The sequence below is a fragment of the Mustelus asterias genome, unplaced genomic scaffold (genome assembly GCF_964213995.1).
Source record: "Mustelus asterias unplaced genomic scaffold, sMusAst1.hap1.1 HAP1_SCAFFOLD_130, whole genome shotgun sequence".
Taxonomy (NCBI): domain Eukaryota; kingdom Metazoa; phylum Chordata; class Chondrichthyes; order Carcharhiniformes; family Triakidae; genus Mustelus; species Mustelus asterias.
In genome coordinates, this window is record NW_027590164.1 from 275,567 (window position 1) to 301,213 (window position 25,647).

The following is a 25,647-nucleotide window of genomic DNA, read 5'->3' on the forward strand; positions in this document are numbered from 1 at the left end:
ATGCAGCTGGAAGTCCCTTCCTAACAGCACTGTGGGTGGACATATACCTCAGGCATTGCAGCAGTTCAAGAAGGGGTTGGGGTTGACCATGGCCAAGGCAGCTACATACAGCCACATATTCTGTTATAATTGAAGGGGCGGCACGGTAGCACAGTGGTGGGGTGGCATGGTAGCTCAGTGGTTAGCACTGCTGCTTCACAGCTCCAGGGACCTGGGTTCAATTCCCGGCTTGGGTCACTGTCTGTGTGGAGTTTGCACATTTTCCTCGTGTCTGGCTGCTCCGGTTTCCTCCCACAGTCCAAAAATGTGTGGGTTAGGCTGATTGGCTATGCTAAAATTGCCCCTTAGTGTCCTGGGATGCATAGATTAGAGGGATTCGCAGGTAAAATATGTAGGGATATGGGGGTAGGGCCTGGGTGAGATTGTGGTCGGTGCAGACTCGATGGGCCGAATGGCCTCTTTCTGTACTGTAGGGTTTCTATGACTGCAGATTGAATGTGAGGCATTGTGGGACTGGACTATCTTGACCATATTCCTGTGACTGCCCGGAAACTCATGTCTATTTTAGTTTATAATTGAGGTTTTCTGGGAATAAGTTAAATGCGGAAATATTAAGCATCGCCTGGAGGGATTTGGAATAACTGAGAATTTTATCCCCAGATAAAGAACAAAGATTTTGCTGGTGTTTGGGTGTAACGTGTTTGGGATTTTAAATCAACAAAGATGTTGCCTCTAAAATCAGTCCTTGTAAGTTGGCTTAAAAAAGGTTGTTATAATGAAGGATCTTGGATCTTATTTTAATCAAGGAGTTGTGAGTTTGTAGCGCTCTGTCGCTTTAAGAAGCTATAGCTGTGAGAGAGAATGCTGAGGATTCATTGTTTGAAATTGACGAGCTGTGAGAATCTGTGTGTTTTGTTTGTTTTATGTGGATGTTTGTAGGTATGTTTTATCATTGTTTTGGGCTACATTTGTTAAGGTTTATCTTTCTGGCGGATTAACCTGATCTTGAATCTTTAATTAAAGGCATTTTTGGAAGTTTAAAAACAGGATCACAAGAACGCTTAAGTAATTAATTTTGGTTATTGTTGTTGTAAAGCACATGCTAAGTTTCTCTGTTTGTGTATGGATGATATTTGTGGGTTGAACGCTTCAAGCTTTGAGGTTTTCTGTCTGTGATTTAAATCAAACAGATTTCTAAAAAAGGAAGTGTGATTAATAAAACTTTTTTTGTTCAGAAGTTATGAACCTGGAGCCATATTTACTGGCCAGAGACAGGATTCCAGGATATTTTACTAAACATGTGGGAATTTTAATCCGGATACAATTCACACATGTGAGAATGAGAGTTTTAATTTGTAATGGTTATTTAAAATTTGACACATGTGAAATGATTCTGACCAATCCTGTGTTGGATTGATCTTGGGTTAAACTTCCTGTCAGGTCCAAAGATTTATTCCTGACGCAAGTAACATAAAGAAAAGTAAATTCTGGAATTGGATACTGAAGAAAAGAGTTTAAAAAGAGAGATTATTAAATAGAAATGTTGCCAGACCATGTGGTCATTAGATTAAAACAAGGGAAGGGTGCTGACGTCCATTTGAGAACTTTTAATCCACCCCATTTCTAACTAAGGGAGTCTATGTACAAAGAAAGCCCAAGAAAGACCCCCCCCAAGGGGGGTCTGGAAAGCATCATGATGGGGGAACCTGTCCATGAGATGATCACAAAGCTCCATAATGCCCAGATACTAATTTTATTGAGCCTATAATGTATGTAATCTATCACCATTCTGATTGGATTGTGTCCAGCCGGGATGGGCTGAGTAACTGGATAAGAATTGATGATATTCTGTGTTGGGTGGAGTTACACATGGTCAGCCCCTGTGGCTTCTCCCCGCTGGCGTAACTCAATAAACTGTCTGTCGATTGAATCAGGCACAACACACTGGGAAGAGATACAAAGTGCCCTCTCCACTGGAAGCTCATCGGCGCAGCCACACTGGGGAGAGGCCGTTCACCTGCTGGGTGTGTGGAAAGGGATTCACTGATTCATCCACTCTGCAGAGACACCAGCAAGTTCACACTGGTGAGAGTGCATTCACCTGCTGTCAGTGTGGGAAGGGATTTACTCAGGTATCAAGCCTGCAGACACGCCAGCGAGATCACACTGGGGAGAGACCATACAGCTGCTTTCAGTGTGGGAAGAGATTCACTCGGTCATCCCACCTGCAGAGACACCAGCAAGTTCACACTGGGGAGAGGCCATTCACCTGTTCTCAGTGTGGGAAGGGACTTTGTCATTCATCCACCCTGCTGAGACACCAGCGAGTTCACAAGTGAATATGGGAATGAGAGTCTGCTGTTATTGTTTCTGCTCTCAATTACATCCGGGACTGCATTTTGTTCAGTCTCACAGTTGGTCAATGGGGAGGGTCGGGGGGTTTCTTTCTGCTGGACTGGCCGGTCTCACAACTTTGCCTCCAGTGGGCTGATGCTCTTTGAGTCTTGTTGCAAATACCTGGTTTCAAATTTCACAAGAATGACAGAGTGACCGGGTGTGAGGAAGTTCAGAGATATTTAGTCAGCATTTCTGTTTGAAATGCCCCAAACGCCCATCCAATTTCCTTTGTAATTGTTTATTGTCTCCACTTCCTCCACCCTCGTAGGCAGCGAGTTCCAGGTCATTACCATTCGCTGCATCAAAATAATCGCATCATAATTACACCTCCCCCAATTATAAACCTTGCCCTGCCGTACGGCCCTATCCCTCTCCATTGCAATAACGAAAGACACCGAATTGTGGTCACTATCTCCAAAGTGCTCTCCCACAAACAAACCGAACACTTGGTACTGGGTAATGAAATGGGCCAAGTCCAATGTGGCCCCACCTCTTGTCGGCCTATCCACATATTGTGTCAGGAAACCCTCCTGTACACACTGCACAAAAACTGCCCCATCTGAACAATTTGACCTATAAAGGTTCCAATCAATATTTGGAAAGTTAAAGTCACCCATGACAACTACCTTGTGACCTCCACACCTATCCATAATCTACTTTGCAATTTCTTCCTCCACATCTCTATTACTATTTGGGGGCCTATAGAAAACTCCTCACAACGTGACCGCTCCTTTCCTATTTCTAACTTCAGCCCATATTACCTCAGTGGGCAGATCCCCCTCGAACTACCTTTCTGCAGCCGTTAAAGTATCCTTGATTAACAATGCTACTCCTCCACCTCTTTTACCACCTTCCCTACTCTTACTGAAACATCTATACCCCAGAACTTCCAACAACCATTCCTGTCCCTGTTCTCACCATGTCTCCGTAATGGCCACAACATCGTAGTCCCAAGTACCAATCCACGCTCCAAGTTCATTTGCCTTATTCCGGATGCTCCTTGCATTGAAGTAGACACACTTCAACCCACCTTCCTGTCTGCCCGTACACTCCTGCGACCTTGATACCCTCCTCAGTACCTCACAACACTCAACACTGGCTTCTGGACGACAGCTCGTTTTCCCATTCCCATTTGAAAGTTTATTTTTAGAAAGGTAAAATTATGAATAACACTGATGACTTTCACTAACTCCATTGGGTGACCACCCCAAGTAGAAATGTGAATCTTCCTCGGGGTCCTGAACCAAAGGGGATTTCCCAAAATCCTGCCCCAGGGGCACTCAGTACCTCCACAACTAGAGTCCAACCTGCAAAGCCCAAGATCACTCACAAATCCCACTGAGCATTTTAACACAGCTCTCAGCTACAATACAGGTATAAATGTTATACTGTTAGTCAGAACACAGAACATTGTTCAAAAATTCCTATCTTGCCTATGTAGGTTTATTATTAAAACTTCACCCAAAGACTTGTCTGTAATCCAGAAACTGTTTGTTCCTCAAACAAGTAAACAACCTTGCTGATATTAGAACCTTGATGTGGAGCATTTGATTAACATGTGATTTTACTCTAACGCAGGGTGTTACATCTATCACCCCTTTTACTCAATCTATTCATTCACTCTGGCATTTTCCCCCTTTTCCTCATTGGCTTAGCACAAGGTAGTTAACTTCCATCCCCCTTACAATCCCCTTCTCACAACTAGTTTTTAGATATAATTGAAGCAGTATAATTGGATATAAAAGCAGTGATAACATATAATTGCTGTATAAATTGCATAGATTCAAAAAATTCTCAAGCTGTCCCTTAATGGAGAAATCAAAGAGAAATGTAGTAGTAATTGGGGATAGTGTAGTTAAGGGCATAGACACTGTTCTCTGTGACCAGGATAAGGAATACCATAGGTTGTGTTGCCTGCCTGGTGCTCGGGTCCAGGATGTTTCATCTGGGCTGCAGAGGAATTTGGAGTGGGAGAGTGAAAATCCAGTTGTCGTGATCCATGTAGGTGCCAATGACATAGACAAAACAGGAACTAAGGATCTACAGAGGGAGTATGAAGAGCTCGGGGACAAATTAAAAAGCAGAACCAACAAGGTGGTAATCTCTGGATTACTACCTGAGCCACGTGCGAATTGGCACAGGGTTAATAGGATTAAGGAGACGAATGCGTGGCTCAAGGATGGGTGAGGGAGGAATGGGTTCGAATTCATGGGGCATTGGCACCCGTATTTGGGCAGATGGGACCTGTATAGATGGGATGGTCTCCGTTTGAACCTTGCTGGGACCAGAGTCATGGAGAATCATATCACTAGGGCTGTAGATCGGGCTTTAAACTAATTTATGGGGGGGGGAGGGTGCAGAGGTAAGAGGAATTACGAAATCAATGGTAGAGGAGAGGGAGCGAGTGCAAGTGAATGAGGGCATTCAAGTAGTTAAAGGAGTAGAGGGCGAGGGAGAGGTTGATAGTGTTTCATCAAATCGGGTCCAGATAAAAGCTGGAATAAAGACAGTTTGCCTGAATGCACGAAACAGTCGGAACAAAGTTAATGAGTTGATGGTGCAAATCAGCACAAATGGGTATGATCTAGTGGCCATTACAGAAACGTGGCTGCAGGGAGACCAGGACTGGGAGATGGATATCCAGGGGTATCAGGCATTTAGGAAGAATAGACAGGAAGGAAAAGGTGGTGGGGTGGCTTAATATCAGGGTAGTAGTGAGGGATGACATAGGCTCTGAGGAACAAAATGTGGAATCATTATGGGTAGAGATAAGGAATAGTAGGGGGAGAAAGACACTAGTAGGCGTGGTCTATAGGCCCCCAAATAATAATGTTGAGGTGGGGCGGGCTATAAACAAGCAAATAATGGATGCGTGCAAAAACGGAACGGCAATAATGATGGGGGACTTCAAACTGCATATTGATTGGCAGACTCAAGTTGGAAGGAGTGGGATGGAGGAAGAGTTCTTAGAATGCTGTCGGGATAGTTACCTTGAACAGTATGTTACAGAACCGATGAGGGAACGAGTTATCTTAGATCTGGTAATGTGTAACGAGGTAGGTAGAATTAAGGATGTTCTTGTGAAGGACTCTCTTGGGTCAAGTGATCACAATGTGGTTGAATTTCTGATACAAATGGAAGAGGAGAAAGTAGGGTCCCATAACACTGTCCTCTGTTTGAACAGAGAGAAGTACAATAGGATGAGGGCTGAATTGGCTAAGGTGGACTGGGAGAGCAGACTGGTAGGTAGGACAGCTGAGGAACAGTGGAGCATTTTTAAGGAGATCCTTTTCAGTTCTCAGCAACAATATATTCCGGTGATAAAGAAGGACTGTAAGAAAAGGGATAACCAGCCATGGATAACGAAGGAAATTAAGGAGAGTATTAAATTAAAGACCGATGCGTACAGAGTGGCCAAAAATAGTGGAGAATCGGAAGATTGGGAAAACTTTAAGAAACAACAAAGAACGACTAAGAAAGCGATAAAGAAAGGAAAGATAGGTTATGAAGTTAGGCTAGCCCTAAATATAAAAAATGATAGTAAAAGCTTTTACAAATATAGAAAAAGGAATAGAGTGGCAAGAGTGAATGTTGGAGCCTTGGAGGACGAGAGGGGGGGATTTAATAGTGGGAAATGAGGAAATGGCTGAAACTTTAAATAAGTTTTTTGTGTCGGTCTTCACGGTGGAAGACACAAATAGTTTACCGAATATTAACGATAGAGGGTTGGTAGGAGGAGAGGTACTCAATACAATTAATGTTACCAGGGAGGCAGTGCTTGGTAGACTAACGGGACTGAAGGTGGACAAGTCCCCGGGCCCGGATGGAATGCATCCCAGGGTACTGAAAGAAATGTCAGAGGTAATAGCGGATGCGTTAGTGATTATTTATCAAAATGCGTTAGATTCTGGGGTAGTGCCGGCGGATTGGAAAACGGCTAATGTTATGCCGCTGTTTAAAAAAGGAAATAGACAAAAGGCGGGTAACTACAGGCCGGTTAGCTTAACGTCTGTAGTTGGGAAAATGCTGGAATCCATCATTAAAGAAGAAATAGCAGGCCATCTGGATAAGAATGGTTCAATTAAGCAGACGCAGCATGGATTCATGAGGGGAAAGTCGTGCTTGACAAACTTGTTGGATTTTTATGAAGATGTGACTAGTGCGGTTGACGGAGGGGAACCAGTGGAGGCGGTGTTTTTGGATTTCCAAAAGGCGTTTGATAAGGTGCCTCACAAAAGGTTGCTGAAGAAGATTGGGTCACACGAGTTGGGGGTAGGGTGTTAGCGTGGATTGGGGATTGGCTATCTGACAGGAAGCAGAGAGTCGGAATAAATGGGTGCTTTTCTGGTTGGCGGATGGTAACTTGTGGCGTGCCGCAGGGATCGGTACTGGGGCCTCAACTATTTACCATTTATATAGACGATCTGGAGGAGGGGACTGAGTGTAGGGGAACAAAGTTTGCAGACGACACAAAGATAAGTGGAAAAGTGAATCGTGTGGAGGGCGTAGAAGGTCTGCAGAGTGATTTGGACAGGCTGAGTGAGTGGGCGAGGATCTGGCAGATGGAGTATAACGTTAACAAATGCGAGGTTATTCACTTTGGAGGAAATAAGAGCAAATTGGATTATTATCTAAATGGAAAAAAATTACAACATGCTACTGTGCAAAGGGACCTGGGGGTCCTTGTGCATGAGAAGCAAAAACCCAGTCTGCAGGTGCAACAGGTGATCAAGAAGGCAAATGGGATGTTGGCCTATATCGCAAGGGGGATAGAATATAAAAGCAGAGATGTCTTGCTGCATCTGTACAGGGCATTGGTGAGGCTGCAGCTGGAATACTGTGTTCAGTATTGGTCCCCTTATTTGCGGAAGGATATATTGGCCTTGGAGGGAGTGCAGAGAAGGTTCACCAGGTTGATACCAGAGATGAGGGGTGTTGATTATGAGGAGAGACAGAGCAGATTGGGTTTGTACTTGTTGGAATTTAGAAGGCTGAGGGGGGATCTTATAGAGACCTATAAGATAATGAAGGGGCTGGATAGGGTAGAGATGGAGAGATTCTTTCCACTTAGAAAGGAAACTAGAACTAGAGGGCACAGCCTCAAAATAAAGGGGGGTCAGTTTAGGACAGAGTTGAGGAGGAACTTCTTCTCTCAGAGGGTGGTGAATCTCTGGAATTCTCTGCCCACTGAAGTGGTGGAGGCTACCTCGTTGAATATGTTTAAATCACGGAGAGATGGATTCCTGATCGGTAAGGGAATTAGGGGTTATAGGGATCAGGCGGGTAAGTGGAACTGATCCACTTCAGATCAGCCATGATCTTATTGAATGGCGGGGCAGGCTCGAGGGGCTAGATGGCCTACTCCTGCTCCTATTTCTTATGTTCTTCTGTTCTTATGTTAACCTGCTTCATCTTGTAATAATTCTTATTCAGTATTATTTCTCCCCCGCCTTTATTTGTCCCAATCCAATATTCCATTGACTTTAATTTGTTCTTCCAGTCAGTTTCTCTGGAGTCTGTGTCAGTGCCTTGATCATTTCAAAATGATTTCTTACTCTTCAGGTCATATTAACCATTTCATGTCACGCTGTTAGTCAAGCAGCTGAGAAAGTCCCATTTGAATCATAGAATCATTACAGTGCAGAAGGAGGCCATTTGGCCCATCGTGTCTGCACTGACCACAATCCCATCCAGGCCCTATCCCCAAAACCCCATTTATTTACCCTGCTAGTCCGCCTGACGCTATGAAGCAATTTACTATGGCCAATCAACCTAACCTGCATATCTTTGGAGTGTGGGAGGAAACTGGAGCACCTGGAGGAAACCCATACAGATACGGAGAGATTGTGCAAACTTCACACAGACAGTCACCCGAGGCCAGAATTGAACCCGGGTCCTTGGCGCTGTGACGAAGCACTGCTAACCATTGTGCCACCGTGCCACACTTCACTCTTCAGTACAGCTGCACTGTGCACTCTCGGATGTTAGTTCATTCACAACTTACAAACCAATTCTGCAATCTCACATCAGTGTTCCAATTCCTTCTTTAATTCTCTGTTGGAGTCTCACACTCAGAAGCCATCTTCACACATTTCCCTACATGTTAAATGTTGTCTCTCATGTTGTTGTTATGAACCAGACATGTACTTTGTCTTGCTTGTTGTTATCTCTCTGTCCTCTCCCACAAATCCTTGTTGTGTATTTGTGAAAGGTTTATCAGGTCTAAAGCGATGGTGCTGGGTATTTTACCAATCATCATCCTGAATTCCACTCTCTTTCAAAGGATGCACCATCCAATAATTCTGCTGGAAACTTCAAAAGAAAGTCAAAAGCCGGGGTCAAAGGGGTTTTCCATCTCGACATATTTGCTTATTTCCCCCTGGACAATCCCAATGTCTCAGATGGTGGCCAGATTATAAAATTCAGTTCTCTCAAATAGTTCATGGACAAAGAAACAAACAAGGGGTGGCACGGTGGCTCGCACTGCTGCCTCACAGCACCAGGGATCTGGGTTTGATTCCCGGCTTGGGTCACTGTCTGTGTGGAGTTTGCACATTCTCCCCGTGTCTGCGTCGGTTTCCTCCGGGTACTCCGGTTTCCCCCCAAAGACTGAAAGACGTGCTGGTTAGGAGCATTGTCCCAAACAGGCGCCGGAATGTGGTGACTGGGGGAATTTCACAGTAACGTCATTGCAGTAAGCCTTACTTGTGACACTGATAAATAAACTTTAAATATCTCCAAGAAAAAGCTGTCACCTCATTTACCTCGTCTATACTTCCCCTTTACCAGAATGTTCCGTACCCGAATGTATGCATTCCTTTAAACTACACTTTCTGGAGTGTAGTTCTGGAGAATCTTTTAAAACATGAAACATACTCGTAATATCTTTAAAAAGAAACCAAACATTTCACAGTAACTTCATTGCAGTGTTAATGTAAGTCTCGTTGTGACGCTAATAAATAAACTTTAAAAACTTTAAGAATATTTGAAGTCAAAGTTTATTCATTAATGATAAGTAGGCTTACATTCACACTGCAATGAAGTTACTGCGAAAATCCCTTAGTCGCCACACTCCGGCGCCTGCTCTGGCACACTGCGGGAGAATTTAGCATGGCCAATGCACCTAACCAACACGTCTTTTCGACTGGGAGGAAACTGGAGCACCCGGAGTAAATCCACGCAGACACAGGGAGAACGTGCAGACTCCACCCAGACAGTGACCCAAGTCGGGAATTGAACCGGGTCCCTGGCCTATTTGCTACCAAATAAACCTGTTGGACTTTAACCTGGTGTTGTGAGACTTCTTACTGTGAGGCAACAGTGCGAACCATTGTGCCACCATGCTGCCCCAAATTTGTGAATGATTCCAGGCATTTTCAACTTTGTTCTTTCCCTTAAACAACAGGTGATTTCCATTTTCAATGCTTAAAATAGCAACTCACGTCAGATGTTTATCAATTCCAATATCCTAAGCAGGCTTGGTGGTTTTCTGAAAAGTAAACTCTCTTATTCTCTGCTTTAATTCTCAAAACTGTTGACTTCACTCAGAGCTGGAAAACATCGTCACCTCTTTAAAAAACACAAACAATCCATCTGGCTCTGGCCAAGATCCCAGTGAGTTAATATGTCCAATCACAGGTTACATTAAAAAACAAAGGCTGTGTGGAGATTTATAAAAATCGACTGTCTGCTGAAAGGGTTAACTTCTCTGTGGAACCGAGAGAGGCGGGGAGTGGGCAGAGGAAACTTGGCAATTGTGTCAATTTATATAATTTAAAAAACTTCTCTCATGTTATTTTGTTCAATTTTGTTCAAACTTCATCTCTTTTATCTGTCTTTTTTGAACACCAATTTCAATTTACAATATTTGCTGCTTCATCAAAGTTGAAAGAAATACTTTGTGAAATGTGTTGTTAACAGAATCTCAACAATTTTAACTCCGATGTTTTGGAAAGTTGGAACTGGTTTGCTGCCAAACTGCAGCCTTATCTTTGTGTTTTGGGAGCAAATTGGCCTTCACAATTCTAACCTTGAACAACTTAATTTCAAACCCAAATACATTCCTTTCACATTTTAGTACAGTCTGAATTTATTTCAAACAGAAACACACGGCAGTTCAAATTAAATTAATTTTTATTCCCTTTCCAAACGAATTCTTCGAATCTCTGATGCTTTCAAACAACACCCTGCTTCAATAATTATGACTCAAATGTATAGTATTCCTTCAACTGAGCAAACCAACTTGGAGTAAGGGTTGTGGATCATGATGGTGCAGAAGTCATGGCTAACCTCACACACCTGCATTCCCTTATCACACAGGAGAGGCAGAGGAGAGGGGGGAGTGCTTTCAGTGATTCTTTTTTTTGGAGAAAACAACTACATCTGCTCGCTGGTGACTGATTTGTGTCTCAGGTTGTTTGATGTTAGCTAAACACAGGGAGTGTTCTGTCTCAGGGAGGTGTCACTTTGTGGCTGAGTTAACTTTCTCAATGTCCCCATGGCATTTTCTAACTCTTCACTTGATCTGATATTTTCTGACTGTAAATCAATATCTTGTTCCAGAGTTTGGCCGAACAGCAGTAGATTTTTCTGAGCTCCACTCACCCTATCATCTGCCCCCTGTTCCCAATGTAACTGATTGTCCAGGTCAGACGTGCTCTCCTGCCAGCAATCAGCTCCATTCTGCAGCTTATCCACCAGTTCCCTCAACTCTTTATATTTTGTACTCAGCTGTGAGGCAACAGGTTTCCAATGTAACTGGAAATTAATTTATTCTGGACTTTTTCCAACTCACTATTTCCTTTCTGAATCTCTTTAGAAAACCTATCAAGGACCCGCTCGTAATCTCCGTCACATTCTTCTCCACCTCCCAGTGGATCAGTTGCTCCTGATGCCCTTGGCTCCGTTGTCAAACTGTCAGTCACATTGTAGCAGATGCCAAAGCCATTGTTGTATTTGCTTTTTTGAGGCAGCAGTGCGAACCACTGTGCCACTGGATGGAATGCTGGCACAGTGGAGAGAAACATAGAAACTAGAAGCAGGAGTAGGCCATTCGGCCCTTTGAGCCTGCTCCACCATTCATCTTGGTCATGGCTGATCATCGAATTCAATATCCTCATTCCCCAATTCCTTCCATATCCCTTGATCCCTTTAGTCCCAAGAGCTATATTTCATATCTTCTTGAAATCAGATAATGTTTTGGCCTCAACTATAGGGTGGCATGGTGGCACAGTGGTCAGCGCAGCTGCCTCACAGCGCCAGGGACCCGGGCTTAATTCCAGCCTTGGGTGAGTGTCCATGTGGACTTTCCATGTTCTCCCCATGTTTGCGTGGGTTTCCTCGGGGTGCTCCGGTTTCCTCCAACAGACCAAAGATGTGCGGGTTAGGTGGATTTGCAATGCTAATTTCCCTCTTAGTGTCCCAAGATGTGCAGATTTGATAGGTTAGCCATGGTAACTGTGTAAGTTACAGGGATAGGATGGGGGAGAGGGCCTGGGTAAGGTGCTCTGTTAGAGACTCGGTGCAGACTTGATGGGCCGAATGGTCCCTTCTGCACTGGAGGGATTCTATGATTCAATGAACACAGGAATGGTCAGAATTATTTCACATGTCCCAAATTTTAAATAACCATTACAATTAAAACTCTCTCATTCTCACATGTGTGAGTTTGAATCCGGATTAAAATTCTCACAAGTTTAGCACAGTATCCTGGAATCATGTCTCTGGCCAGTGAATGTGGTTCTAGGTTCACAACTTTTGTGAAAAAAAGCTTCATTAATTACACGTCCTTTATTTAAATCTGTTTGATTTAAATCACAGACAGAAAACCTCAAAGCTTGAAGCATTCAACCCACAAATATCATCCACACAAACAGAGAAACTTAGCATGTGCTTTACAACAATAACTGAAATTAATTCCTTAAGCGTTCTTGTGGTTCTGTTTCTAAACTTCCAGAAATGCCTTTAATTAAAGACTCAAGAGAAGGTTAATTCTCCAGAAAGATAAACCGTAACAAATGTAGCCCAAAACAATGATAAAACACATCTGCAAACATCCACATAAAACAAACAAAACACACAGATTCTCACAGCTCGTAAATTTCAAACAATGAATCCTCAGCATTCTCTCTCGCAGCGATAGCTTCTTAAAGCGACAGAGCACCACAAACGTTTCACAATATACATTAATGATTTGGAAGATGGAACTGAAGGCACTGTTGCTAAGTTTGCAGATGATACAAAGATATGTAGAGGGACAGGTAGTATTGAGGGAGCAGGGGGGCTGCAGAAGGACTTTGATGGGCTAGGAGAGTGGGCAAAGAAGTGACAGATGGAGTACAATGTGGAAAAGTGTGAGATTATGCACTTGGGTAGGAGGAATGGAGGCATAGACTATTTCCTAAATGGGGAAATGCTTTGGAAATCAGAAGCACAAAGGGACTTGGGAGTCATTGTTCAAGATTCTCTTAAGGCTAATGTGCAGGTTTAGTTGGCAGTTAGGAAGGCAAATGCAATGTTATCATTCATGTCAAGAGGGCTAGAATACAACAGCAGGGATGTACTCCTGAGACAGTATGAGGCTCTGGTCAGACACATTTGGAGTATTCGGAGCAGTTTTGGGCCGCACATCTAAGGAAGGATATTCTGGTCTTAGAAAGGGTCCGGAGAAGGTTCACAAGAATGATCCCTGGAATGAAGAGCTGGTCGTATGAGGAACGGTTGAGGGCTCTGGGCCTGTACTCATTGGAGTTTAGAAGGATGAGGGGGTACCTTATTAAAACTTACAGGATACTGCGAGGCCTGGATAGAGTGGACGTGGAGAGGATGTTTCCACTGGTAGGAAAAACTAGAACCAGAGGGTACAACCTCAGGCTAAAGGGATGATCCTTTAAAACAGAGATGAGGAGGAATTTCTTCAGCCAGAGAGTGGTGAATCTGTGGAACTCTTTGCCGCAGAAGGCTGTGAAGGTCAGTTCATTGAGTGTCTGTAAGACAGAGATAGATAGGTTCTTGATTATTAAGGGGATTATTCAGGGGTTATGGGGAAAAGGCAGGAGAATGGGGATGAGAAAAATATCAGCCATGATTGAATAGCGGAGAAGACTCGATGGGCCGAGTGGCCTATTTCTGCTCCGATGTCTTATGGTCTAAACTCACAACTCCTTGATTAAAATAAGATACAAGAGCCTTCATTCCCCTTCATTATAACTTAAACTTTTTTTTAGCCAACTTCCAAGGCCTGATTTTATCGGAAACATCAAGTCTTTGTTGATTTAAAATCCCAAACATGTTGCCAGCTGCAAAATCTTTGTTCTTTATCTGGGGTTGAGGTGACAACACGATAAAATCCTCACAGTTCTTCCAAATTCCTCCAGGCTCCGCTTAAAATTTCCACATTTAACTGGTTCCCATAAATCCTCAATCAAAAACTAAAATAGACACATGAGTTTCCAGGTGATTTACAAACAAATGAACTGACTGCTGAAAGGGTTAACTTTTCTACAGAACCTAGAGAGGTGGGGAGTGAGCAGAAAAAACTTGGCCCACAATTACTTCACTTTACATATGATGGGGGTTTTTCTCGGAGGCTAAGTATTGAGCTGAACCCAGTTAATACAATGATTTGCAAAAGACAGTATACTGGTTAAAGGCATTACTTATTGAGAAAGGCAGCTGAGCAGTCCAACTCCTTTCTAAAGTTACAATACATTGGCCGTGTAGTTATACTATTTTGAAAATTCATTTCACCCGCCCACTCTGTCATCCTAACTGGATGCTCCAATCGTGTTCGTGTACAATATTTACCTTGGCCAATAACATCCTATCTTCTGGAAGAATGGAAATTCATTGGTCTGTAGAATCTGAAAGTTCCTGCCCACTGTTACTTTGCAACTTTCACTTACATGGGTCCATAGGGTTCAAAGGTTGCTTTCTAACTGACTCTCAGCAACTTCTATTACATAGGTTATAGGGTTCAAAAGTTCCTTTCCACTGTCTGCTGAGCCATCCCTTATCAGTAAAAAATGAATAATTCTATTCATTCTAGTGTCTGGGAAGCGTTTACTTTTATAACTCATACTGATAAAAACTGTGCTCTGTGGCTTCACTCTTCTGACAGAATGTGGCCTGTCTCACTCAGCTTTTATCCCATTATGCTTCAGGGCAGTCTGCAGTTTGGCCAAGGTATACATTTTAGTACAAAAAGTACATATTTAAATTTGAAATACATGTTTAAATTCTCTACCAGTGGTTATATGTGTCTCCATGCAGACAGTACCTTTGTATAATATAAATAAGGCATGTTGTGGTCCTTATTCTACGTTAGTCTAAGTCAGTCCACCCTGTTTCAATCACCTATTCTGAACCCCTCGAACAAAATAACTTTAAAAAACTTAAAGTTTATTAATAGTCTCAAGTAAGTTTACATTGACACTGCAATGAAGTTACTGTGAAAAATCCCCTCTCTAACAACAAAAGAAACTTGATTTTAAACTTCATCTATTAATTTTTTTGTCATGTTCTCAACCTATTTTAATTTGATCAGTTTTTGTGAGGGATGGGTAATTTCTATTCTTTATAAACTGGTTCACTCATTTTGTTAATCCAACATGGGCTCGGAGAATCAGAACCCAGACTCTATCATCCATATCCTTATTCTCCTTTTGCCACCACTTTCTCTCTGTTTTGCAGGAGGGTCGTGGGGATTCCAATCAGACTAATCATTCATTATAAAAGTAAAACAAAAACAGAAAATGCTGGAAAATCCCAGCAGATCTGACAGCATCTGTAGAGAGAGAATAGAGCCAACGTTTCGAGTCTGGATGACCCTTCATGAGAGCTCCTATGAAGTGTCATCTCGACTCAAAATGTTGGCTCTATTCTCAAATCATTTTATCGATAAGTTTCTTGTTCTTAGTTTCCAAAAGACAGGTAAGAAATCTGTCTGGTGCTCACTCGAGCTCTGGATTTTTCACTGGCCATGCTTGGGTTGGATTATAACCATTAGAATCCACTCTTAGAGATCCACTTTTCAGTCCAGTGCTACTTGGAGTGTACCGTCACTTCACCGACTACGGGTCACAAGACCTTCACAGTTCTTATCACAAATGTATGATAAAATAATTTAAGCAATGCCTGAGAATGCTTTTTAATCTACTTACCACCGTTTGTTGATTGGTCAGACCCCCTTTTTACAGATTCGGATATCTCAGCCACTGAATATCAGCTGGTTATTCATAGATTCATAGAATCCTATTGTGCAGAAGGAGGCCATTTGGCCCATCGAGTCTGCACCGACCACATTCACACACAGGCCCTATCCCCCATGCATTTGTCCTAGCTAGTCCCCCTGACTCCCGAGGCCAATCCACCTAACCCGCACATCTTTGGACTTTGGGAGGAAACCGGGGCACCCGGAGGAAACGGGGACACGGGGAGAATGTGCAAACTCCACACAGACAGTGACCCAAGCCAGGAATCGAACCCGGGTCCCTGGCGCTGTGAGGCAGCAGTGCTAACCACTGTGCTACCATGCTGCCCAAACTTATGGAATAAGTTTAATCCTCACTCATTCTGTGTAAATATTCTCACAAGGTCCTCTTTCGGAGTTTTGCTAAGCAGCTTTAATGGTCCGTGATTGCAGAAATTGAGCAGTCACAGGAATGTGGTCAAGATAGTCCAGTCCCATAATGCCTCACATTCAATCTGCAGTCCTTCAATTATAACAGAATATGTGGCTGTATGTAGCTGCCTCGGCCATGGTCAACCCCAACACTGCCTTCCTGAACTGTTACAATGCCTGAGGTGTAGGTACACCCACAGTGCTGTGAGGGAGGGATTTCCGGCTACACATTCCTGACAAGATTCTGATAGGTTTAGATAAGGTGGACAAAGAAAAGCTGTTCCCATTGGCTGATGGGACAAGGACGAGGGGAGCACAGATTTAAAGTTTTGAGTCAGAGATACAGGGGGGGATGTGAGGAAGAATAATTTGATGCAGTGAATGGTGATGACCTGGAACTCGCTGCCGACGAGGGTGGTGGAAGTAGAGATAATAAACAATTACAAAGGAAATTGGATGGGCATCTGGGGGGTTCCAAACAGAAATCCTTACTAATTATCTCTGAACTTCCTAACACCCTGTCACTCGGTGATCCTTGTGAAATCTGAAACCATGTATTTGCAACAAGACTCAAAGAGCATCAGCCCACTGGAGGCAAAGTCATGAGACCGGCCAGTCCAGCAGAAACAAACCCTCCGACCCTCCCCATTGACCAACTGTGAGAATGAACAAAATGCAGTCCTGGATGTAATTGAGAGCAGAAACAATAACAGCATAATCCAACCCCTGGAATCACTCATGAACTTGGTGGTGTCTCAGCAGCTGGGATGAAACTATGAATCCCTTCCCACACTGAGAGCAGGTGAATGGCCTCTCCCCAGTGTGAACTCGCTGGTGCTTCCGCAGGTTGGACAACTGACTGAATCCCTTCCCACACTGAGAGCAGGTGAATGGTCTCTCCCCAGTGTGAACTCGCTGGTGTGTCTGCAGGGTGGACAACTGACTGAATCCCTTCCCACACTGAGAGCATGTTAAAGGCTTCTCCCCAGTGTGAACTCGCTCATGTGTCCGCAGGTGGGATAATTGAGTGAATCCCTTCCCACACTGAGAGCAGGTGAATGGTCTCTCCCCAGTGTGAACTCGCTGGTGTCTCCTCATGCGGGAAGATTCACTGAATCCCTTCCCACACTGAGAGCAGGTGAACGGCCTCTCCCCAGTGTGAACTCGCTGGTGTGCCCACAGGTTGGATGAATGAGTGAATCCCTTCCCACACTGAGAGCAGGTGAATGGTCTCTCCCCAGTGTGAACTCGCTGGTGTGCCCGCAGGTTGGATGAATGAGTGAATCCCTTCCCACACTGAGAGCAGGTGAACGGCCTCTCCCCAGTGTGAACTCGCTGGTGTGTCCGCAGCTCGGATAACTGACTGAATCCCTTCCCACATTGAGAGCAGGTGAATGGCCTCTCTCCAGTGTGACTGCGCCAATGAACTTCCAGTTCTGATGGGTATCTGTATCTCTTCCCACAGGCCCCACATTTCCATGGTTTCTCCATGGTGCAGTGTCCTTGCCTCTCTCTTTGGTGGACAATCAGTTGAAGCCTCGTTAACACACACACAACACGAGTGCAGTCTCTCCCCACTGTTAATAGTGTGATCTGTATTCAGCTCTTTAGTCAATGCACTTGAACACTCTCATTTGATTGTGGCAGTGTGTTGGTCCTTTTCCAGTCAAACTGACATTTAAAATCCTTTCAAATCGACAGACCAGACAATCATTTCTCCTTCTAGATTCAAAAGCTGATGATATTCAGGTCCCAAGGAATATGACTCTGTCAGATCTAGATGTGACGATTGAGATTTCTGCATGTGATTCCTCTTTCAATATCCTGTAAAACAAGTTTGCAAACGTCATCACTGTCAGTACAGGATAGAAATTCAGAACAGACAGTTCTAGTTTCTATGGAACATTCTTTCCTCTCTCATTCCCCAAAAGCTGTAAATCTCCATCCCACACAATCTCCCTCCATTCTCACTCTGCTGTATCTAATATTCACCCTCCCAATTCTCCTGAAGGTGCTGATTGAGGCTGATTGGCAGATCCATGCTCACTGCTTCCTGTCCTGGACACAGAGACCATAACAAATAGGAGCTGCAGTCGGCCACTTGGCCTATCATGCCTTTTAAACCATTCCGGGAGATCGTTGGCTCATCTACCTCAGCATCATTCTCCCCACACTAAACCCATCTCCCTTGATTTCTTCAATATCTAGAAACCAATCTCTCTCTCCTGAAAATTCTTGATGACTGAGGCTCCACAGGCCGCCAGGCTAGAGAATTCCAAAGCTTCACCACATCCTTGAATCAGGAAATCCCTCGTCATCTTAGCTTTCTCTCCATTTCCCCATATGTTCCCCATAAGCCTTGACAGTCTTGTCAGTCAAAAATCAGTCTAACTCATCCTGGAATATATTTAATGATTCTCAACCTGCAATGATCCCTGTGGAAAGGAAATTCAAGAATAACAATTGCCTGTGAAGATGACTGGAAATATATAACGTAGCTACGTTTCTATATTACAAGACTATAAATAATAATAAATGTATATTATTTCAGAGTCATAAATAATATATCTAATCTATATCATATAACAACACTCGACATGTCTCTATCCTATATTAATTTACTGTCCCCTTAAATGTCAGTAAGAAGTCTCACAACACCAGGTTAAAGTCCAACAGGTTTATTTGGCAGCAAAAGCCACACAAGCTTTCGGAGCGCTGCTCCTTCGTAATGTCAGCCATCGCCTGGGGAAACAAACCCTTTAATTGTGAACATTAGGAAAGAGACCATCCTTTTAGCCAGACAAATAAATGTCTCAAGCTGAGGGAGCAAAGGATGTCAATGTCTTTAAGAGAGAGAGAGACCTGGGCCAACCTGTCTAGAGTCTGCAGCCTCCCTGGATTCACTTCCTTTCCCTTCAGTTGCTGCAAGTCCCCTATTTCCCCCAGAATGAGAAAAGAAATGGAAAGGGGGAGAAAAGAAAGTGTTTTACTCACAGATGGTAGAGACAGGAGGAAGTTTCAGTCTGTCTGAAGCTCAATCTGCATTAACATAAAGCCTGCGCTCTGATTGGCTGGAGGACCAGCGTCGTTCCGGTCCTCCAACTCTTCCCATTGGCCAATACCTTAGAGTGAAGGTCAGGGGGTGGGATCTCCGCCGCGCGGACCCGGGAGCCCCGCCCCCACCCATTGTTCCCCCTCCCCCTGCACCTCCTCGAGCCAAGGTTTCCAGGCAACCGGCTGATGGCTCCGGCCAGAGCGAGAAGCCACTCGGTGATCGCCCCCTCCCCCTCCCCCCCCGGCCCGGGATTGCGCATGTCCAAGGGAGAGGGGACGCTGCGCATGTGCGGGGGAACCCATCCCCTGACCGGCATACTGAGGTATTGACCAATGGAAAAGAGTGGAGGACCGGACGTTCTCTGGTCCTCCAGCCAATCACGTTTCCTCCATTGTGTGAATGCGGAAGTTGGCCGATGAGCTTCAGACCAAAACCCCCTTCTCCGTCCAACATCTGGGAGGAAATCCAAAGGTGTTCTTTCATCATGTGAAGGGCAGGAGGTGACCAGGGAAAGAATAGGGTCCATTCGGGAGCAATGTGGTAATTTGTACATGGAGCTGGGAGATATTGGTGGGGTTTTAAATTAATACTTTGCATCTGTATTCACTGTGGGGGTGGGTGATGTAGGTATAGAAAGCACAGTAAGAAGTCTCACAACACCAGGTTAAAGTCCAACAGGTTTATTTGGAATCACGAGCTTTTGGCTGCTTGTTTGAGACTGCACCTTCATCAGGTGAGTCGTATAGAGTATAGATACCAGGGAGCAGCTTTGTGATTCACTTCAACAACTTCACATCGAGAGGGAGGAGGTATTAATGGTTTGAACTGGGCCTAAAATTATATAAATCCCCAGCTCCAGATGAGGTGTGTCACAGACTGCTGTGGGAGGCAAGAGAGGAGATTGCAGCCACTCTGACAATAATTTTCAAATCTTCTTTGGCCACAGGAAAGGTCGTACAACACCAGGTGAAAGTCCAACCGGTTTATTTGGGAACACAAGCCATTCGCTTTCAGAGCACTGCCCCTTCAGCAGACGAGTGGGAGTTCATCAGGGTGAGTTGTGAGACTTCTTACTATGTTTACCCCAGTCCAATGCCGGCATCTCCACATCACAGGAGAGGTGCCACAGGAGTGGAGGACAGCTGATGTGGTACCATTAGTCAAGAAGGGACATAGGGAAAAAACCAGCAAATTACAGGCCAGTGAGTCCAACTTCAGCAGTAGGGAAACTATTGGAAAAACTTCTGAGGGACAGATTACTTTCCACTTGGGGAGGTAAGGATTAATCAAGGATAGTCAACATGATTTTGGCAAAGGGAGATCAAGTATTACAAATTTGGTTGAACTTTCGAGATGAGGAGGTGTGTAGATGAGGGGAGTGCAGTTGATGTAGTGGACATGAACTTCAGTAAGGCTTTTGACAAGGTTCCGCATGGGAGGCTGATGAAGAAGATAAGAGCCCACGGGATCCAGTGTAATTTGCCAAACTGGATCCAAAAGTGGCACGAGTCAGAGGGGGATGGTCGAATGCTGTTTTTCTGATGAGCTGTCTGTGTCCAGTGGTGTTCCGCAGGGATTAGTGCTGGGTCCCTTGTTTTTAGTGTAAGTTAATGATCTGGATGAGAATGTAGGAGGTATGATCAGTAGGTTTGCAGATGGCACAAAATTGGTGATGTGGTAAATATCAAAGGGCAAAGCCTTAGATTAGAGGATGATATCGACGGGGTGGCACTGCTGCATCACACAACCAGAGACCTGGGTTTGATTCCCGGTTTGGGTCACTCTCTCTCTCTTTCTTCCCATGTCTGCTTGGTTTCCTCTGGATTCTCCGGTTTCCTCCCACAATCCGAAAGACGTGCTTTAGGTTTGGTGCATTGGCTATGCTAAATTCTCCCTCAGTGTTCCCGAACAGGTGCAACTAGGGGAATTTTCACAGTGACTTCATTGCAGTGTTAATGTTAGCCTACTTGTGACACTAATAAATAAACTTTAAAACTTTGGTGAGAAGGGCACAACAGTGGCAAAAGGAATTCAGACCTGAAAAGTTTGAGGTAATGCATTTTGGGAAGACTAACAAGGTAATGCACAATAAATGGTCAGATCCGAGGAAGTACAGAGGATCAGAGGGACCTTGGTGTGCATGTCATAGATCTCTGAAGACAGCAGGACAGGGACACAATGTGGTTGAGAAGGCACATGGGATACTTGCCTTTATTAACCGAGGCATTGAATATAAGGGCAGGGAGGTTATGATGGAGCTGTATAAAACACTGGATAGGCCACAGCTGGAGTACTGTGTGCAGTTCTGGTCACCACACTATAGGAAGGATGTAATTGCACTGGAGAAGGTGCAGAGGAGATTCCCCAGGGTGTTGGCTGGGCTGGAGTGTTACAGTTATCAAGAGAGACTGGATAAGCTGGCATTGTTTTTCTTGGAGCAGAGAACGATGAAGGGGGCCTTATTGAGGTGTATAAAATTCTGAGGGGCACAGATAGGGGGGATAGGAAGGAACTTTTTCCTTCAGCAGAGGGGTCAATAACCAGGGGCATGGATTAAAGCTCAGGGGCAGGAGGATTATAGGAGATGTGAGGGAAAATGTTTTCACCCAGAGGGCGGTGGGAATCTGGAACTCAGTGCCTGAAAGGGTGGTAGAGGTGGGAATCATCATAACATTTAAGAAGAATTTAGATAAGCTCTTGAAATGCCATAGCATACAAGGTTACGCACCAAGTGTGGAAAGGGATGAGAATAGAATGGTGCTTGATGGCTGGCACAAACACGATGGGCTGAAGGGCCTCTTTCCATGCTGTAAAACTCTATGATCACCCACCTTGGCAGCAAGTTCAATATCAGCATCAGTCACAACCCCCCTGTATCTTCACTCACAAACAATCCATTTAAAACATTTTTAGTTGAGGAACATAGTGATATTTCTGTTAGGCTGGCATTCTGCATGGAGGCCTTCACGACACACGACAACGCAGAGTCGCTGAGCAGAGACTGATAGCCAAGTTCCGCACACATGAGGATGGCCTCAACCGGGATCTTGGGTTCATGTCACACTATCTGCAATCCCCACGACTTGCCTGGGCTTGCAAAATCTCACTAACTGTCCTGGCTGGAGACAATACACCTCTCTTTAACCTGTGCTTAACGCTCTCTCTGCTCACTTTGTCTGTACCTTTAAGACTTGATTACCTGTAAAGACTCGCATTCCAACCATTATTTTGTAAATTGAGTTTGTGTCTTTATATGCCCTGTTTGTGAACAGAACTCCCAGTCACCTGATGAAGGAGCAGCACTCCGAAAGCTAGTGGCTTTTGCTACCAAATAAACCTGTTGGACTTTAACCTGGTGTTGTGAGACTTCTTACTGTGTCCAGGACAGGAAGCAGAGAGCATGAATCTGTCAGTCAGCCTCAATCAGCACCTTCAGGAGAATTGGGAGGGTGTTTATTAGATACAGCAGAGTGAGAATGGAGGGAGAGTGTGTGGGATGGAGATTCACAGCTTTTGGGGAATGAGAGAGGAAAGAATGTTCCATAGGAACTTGAATTATCTGTTCTGAATTTCTATCCTGTACTGACACTGATGACTTTTTCAAACTCATTTACAGGTTATCAGAAGGTGAGGATTTACAGAATGAAATTTTGAAACAAACGTCACATTAACATCTGACAGTCACTCAATTGATCGGGACCTCAATATCATCGATCTTTGAATCTAGAAGGAGAAATGTTTCTCTGCTCTGCCTGCTTTCGAAGACTTTAAACATCAGTGTGACTGGAAATGCACCGACACACACACACCTGAGTGAGAGTGTTCCTGTGCACTGAGTGTGGAAAGAGCTTTAACCGGTGACATTCACAGCGGGGCGAGACTGTACCCGTGTTCTGTGTGAGATTTAACTGACTGTTTAACCTGGACACTCCCAAGGACACCCGCACCATGGAGAAACCGTGGAAATGTGGGGACTGTGAGAAGCAATTCAAAGCTCCATCTGATTTGGAAATTCATTGGCGCAGTCACACTGGGGAGAGACCGTTCACCTGCTCTGTGTGTGGGAAGGGATTCAGTTATCCAACCTGCTGAATCACAAAGTGACTCATACCAAGAAGAGCCCCTTTAAGTGCTCTGATTGTGGGAGTGGATTCAAAAGCTCTGGAGAACTGGTGTCCCACCAACGCATTCACACTGAGGAGAGACCGTTCAGCTGCTCTCACTGCACAAAGAGATTTCAATGGTCATCCAACCTGAGGTCACACCAGCGGGTTCACACTGGGGAGAGGCCATTCACCTGCTCTCAGTGTGGGAAAGGATTCAGTCATTCATCCACCCTGCAGACACACCAGCGAGTTCACACTGGGAAGAGGCCGTTCACCTGCTCTGCATGTGGGAAGGGTTTCACTCGGTTATCATACTTGCAGTCACATCAGCGAGTTCACACTGGGGAGAGGCCATTCACCTGCTCTCAGTGTGAGAAGGGATTCATTGCATTATCCAGCCTGCAGAGACACCAGCGACTTCACAGTGGGGAGAAACCGTTCATCTGCTCTGAGTGTGGGGAGGGATTTACTCAGTTATCCAACCTACAGACACACCAGCGAGTTCACACTGGGGAGAAACCATTCACCTGCTCTCAGTGTGGGAAGGGATTCACTCAATTGTCCAGCCTGCAAACACACCAGCGAGTTCACACTGGGGAGAGGCCGTTCATTTGCTCTCAGTGTGAGAAAGGATTCACTGACTCATCCGGCCTGCAGAGACACCAGCGCATTCACACTGGGGAAAGGCCATTCACCTGCTCCCAGTGTGGGAAAGGATTTAGAGTTTCATCCCAGCTGCTGAAACACCAACAAGTTCACGAGTGATTCCAGGGGTTGGATTCTGCTGTTATTGTTTCTGCTCTCAATTACATCCAGGACTGCATTTTATTCATTCTCACAGTTGGTCAATGGGGAGGGTCGGAGGGTTTCTTTCTGCTGGACTGGCCGGTCTCACAACTTTGTCTCCAGTGGGCTGATGCTCTTTGAGTCTTGTTTCGAATACCTGGTTTCAAATTTCACACGGATCACAGAGTGACAGGGTGTGAGGAAGTTCAGAGATATTTAGTCAGCATTTCTGTTTGAAACTCCCCCAGATGCCCATCCAATTTCCTTTGCAATTGTTTATTGTCTCCATTTCTTCCACCCTTGTAGGCAGCGAGTTCCAGGTCATTACCATTCGCTGCATCAAAATATTCTCCCTCACATCCTCTCCTGCATCTCTGACCCAAAACCTTAAATCTGTGTCCCCCCTCGTCCTTGTCCTATCAGCTAATGGGAACAGCTTTTCTTTGTCCACCTTATCTAAACCTGTCAGAATCTTGTCCACCTCTATCAAATCTACCCTCAACCTCCTTTGCTCCAAGGGAACAACTCCAGCCTGACATCGACAATAAAGAACAAAGTAACAGAATATGTTAATACCTGAAATCAAATGTTTAATTTCTGTTTTAAAGATATTGAGAATATATTGTCCTGGACAATAAAGGAATTGGGATAACTCCGGTAAATGAACACAAAAAGATGCTGGAATCTGAAACAAAAACAGAAAATGGTGGAAAATCTCGGCAGATCTGACAGCATCTGTGGAGAGAGAATCGAGCTAACATTTCGAGTTTTCTCGACTGCTGAGATTTTATGCATCTATTTTATTTTATAATTGAGGATTTATAGGAACCAGTTAAATGTGGAAATTTTAAGCCTGGACGCATTTGGAATAACTGAGAATTTTATCGTGTTGTCACCTCAACTCCAGATAAAGAACAAAGATTTTGCAGGTGGTAACGTGTTTGGTATTTTAAAGCAACAAAGACTAGATGTTGCCTATAAAATCAGGCCCAGGAAGTTGGCTTAAAAAAGGTTGTTAGAATGAAGGATCTTGTATCTTATTTCAATCAAGGAGTTGTGAGCTTGTAGTGCTCTGCCACTTTAAGAAGCTATAGCTCTGAGAGAGAATGCTGAGGATTCATTGTTTGAAATTTACGAGCTGTGAGAATCTGTGTGTTTTGTTTGTTTTGTGTGGATGTTTGTAGATGTGTTTTATCATTGTTTTGGGCTACATTTGTTAAGGTTCATCTTTCTGGGGAATTAACCTCACCTTGTGTCTTTAATTAAAGGCATTTCTGGAAGTTTAAAAACAGAACCACAAAAATGCTTGATGCTTCTGGTTATTGTTGTTGTAAAGAACATGCTAAGTTTCTCTGCTTGTGTATGTATGATATTTGTGAATTGCTTCAAGCTTTGAGGTTTTCTGTCTGTGATTTAATTCAAACAGATTTTTTTTTAAACTGTAATTAATAAAGCTTTTTTTTCACATTATATTTACTGGCCAGAGATAGGATTCCAGGATATTTTACTAAACATGCAGGAATTTTAATCCGGATACAATTCACCCATGTGAGAATGAGGGTTTTAATTTGTCATGGTTATTTAAAATTTGACACGTGAAATGATTCTGACCAATCCTGTGTTGGACTGACCTTGGGTTAAACTTCCTGTCAGGTCCAAAGATTTATTCCTGATGCAATTGA

The 25,647-nt window shown here is 44.1% G+C and overlaps 2 protein-coding genes across 2 annotated transcripts in view; both read left to right on the forward strand.

Annotated features, from left to right (window-relative positions):
• On the forward strand, positions 1-24,031 carry LOC144484904 (uncharacterized). Its single transcript, XM_078203272.1, has 5 exons — positions 1-5; positions 1,955-2,335; positions 15,314-15,327; positions 20,020-20,126; positions 23,090-24,031. Exons 1-5 carry the CDS (start codon positions 1-3, stop codon positions 23,942-23,944), a joined length of 1,362 nt encoding a protein of 453 aa, XP_078059398.1. The 3' UTR covers positions 23,945-24,031.
• Positions 1-25,647, forward strand: part of LOC144484873 (uncharacterized) — a 186,099-nt gene that overhangs the window by 8,402 nt on the left and 152,050 nt on the right. The window lies entirely within an intron of this gene.

Coding starts and splice junctions, on each gene's coding strand:
- LOC144484904 (XM_078203272.1), top strand. Junction 20,127..23,089: donor ACGAGTGGGAGTTCATCAGG/GTGAGTTGTGAG, acceptor TTTGGAAATTCA/TTGGCGCAGTCACACTGGGG.